At 42.2% G+C, this 1,282-nt stretch overlaps 1 protein-coding gene across 3 annotated transcripts in view; it reads right to left on the bottom strand.

Moving 5' to 3' along the window:
* The window catches only part of LOC109291177 (meiosis-specific coiled-coil domain-containing protein MEIOC-like), a 37,884-nt gene that overhangs the window by 22,418 nt on the left and 14,184 nt on the right, over positions 1 to 1,282 (bottom strand). For all 3 annotated transcript variants that reach the window (XM_019508052.1, XM_019508055.1, XM_019508053.1), the window contains one exon: positions 398 to 499. In XM_019508052.1, the coding sequence (XP_019363597.1) occupies positions 398 to 499 (102 nt within the window). The remainder of the gene's footprint in view (positions 1 to 397; positions 500 to 1,282) is intronic.

The raw sequence follows: 1,282 nt of genomic DNA, 5'->3' as shown, positions 1-1,282 counted from the left end.
TCTGTTAGTGCAGGGGTGGGCAATTATTTTGGGCAGAGGGCTGCTTACTGAGTTTTGGCAAGCCATCGAGGGCCGCATGATAGGCAGCCAGGGGCAGATAAATATGAATTTCCTAAATTGTTTAGGGACCCCGTGGGCCAGACAGAATGGCCTCGTGGGCTGCATCCGGCCCCCAGGCCACATTTTGCTAACATCTCATCCAAAAGGATTTAGCAGAAATGATCCATCAGCATCAAAACCAGAGATTTTTGCAGTACCTCCAGAAATACAAAATGCGTTTCAGGAAACTCTGCTCTGTATCACACAATACTAAGAAACTAGAAATACCATGCCTGTGCGATAACAATCGAGACAGCAGGACATTCAACTTAATGGGATTCTGCAGCATAAAACTTACCAATCCGTAACTGGTTCTGGCTTGTTTGGCTCTTCTAAGATGCTTGACACTAACCCGAACATATCTGGGCCACTGCCAGAGTACGAAAGGTTTATCTGTGGCCTGAAAAATAAGAATAAAAATAAGCTTGTCTTTAGGAGAACAAACATCTAGTAACAAAAAAAAAAAAAAGACTCCCGAAAGCTTACCTCCCAATCTCGTTAGCAGTACTACATTATAAATATAGGACAGGGCAAAAAGACAGATCATAGATTAATACAGTAGGAAGGGACCTTTCACTTTATCTAGTCCAGTTCCCTGAAGGTGCAAGATTTGCTGTTATTAGACCATCCCAGACAAATGACTTTCCAGCCTTTTCTTGAAAGCTTTTGGAGGAGATCTCAGAACATCCTCTGCTGTTCTTACTATCAACTAGTTAACACAGTAATTTCTCTTGCAGGTGAAAGTGTTTCATAGTATCTTGGATCATATCTTTGAAGATAAACATTTATTTATATAACTAGTATGGTTTAAAACACCAGGAGCAACATTTCTGCATGAAAGATTTTTTTGGGAAGAGTGGGAAGACAGATGAATGAGCCAACTTCTGCCTCCCAGTCACCCTTCCCCCCCCCCCTTTCCAGGAATAGTTCTTTCTGCAAAGATGAGATAGGGTAGAAATCAAGCAGAAATAAGCCATGTGGAAGTGTCCCCAAGAAGAATGGAGAGCTACAATGGTTTTTTTTTTGGTCAACCAGCCCCATACAGAAAAGGTACACAAGACCTGCCATATTAGATCAGATCTAAGGTCTTTCAGTCCATAACCTTTCTGGTCAGTGATTTCATTCACTGCAAGACATGAGAAACCTGCAGTAGGCAAATGTCCCATACGTCCCAGACTGGCTG

The sequence above is a fragment of the Gavialis gangeticus genome, unplaced genomic scaffold (assembly GCF_001723915.1).
Source record: "Gavialis gangeticus isolate Ggan-Ray unplaced genomic scaffold, GavGan_comp1, whole genome shotgun sequence".
Classification (NCBI taxonomy): Eukaryota; Metazoa; Chordata; order Crocodylia; family Gavialidae; genus Gavialis; species Gavialis gangeticus.
Note: the sequence above shows the minus strand (reverse complement) of the source record. Positions and strands in the feature narration are given on the sequence as shown.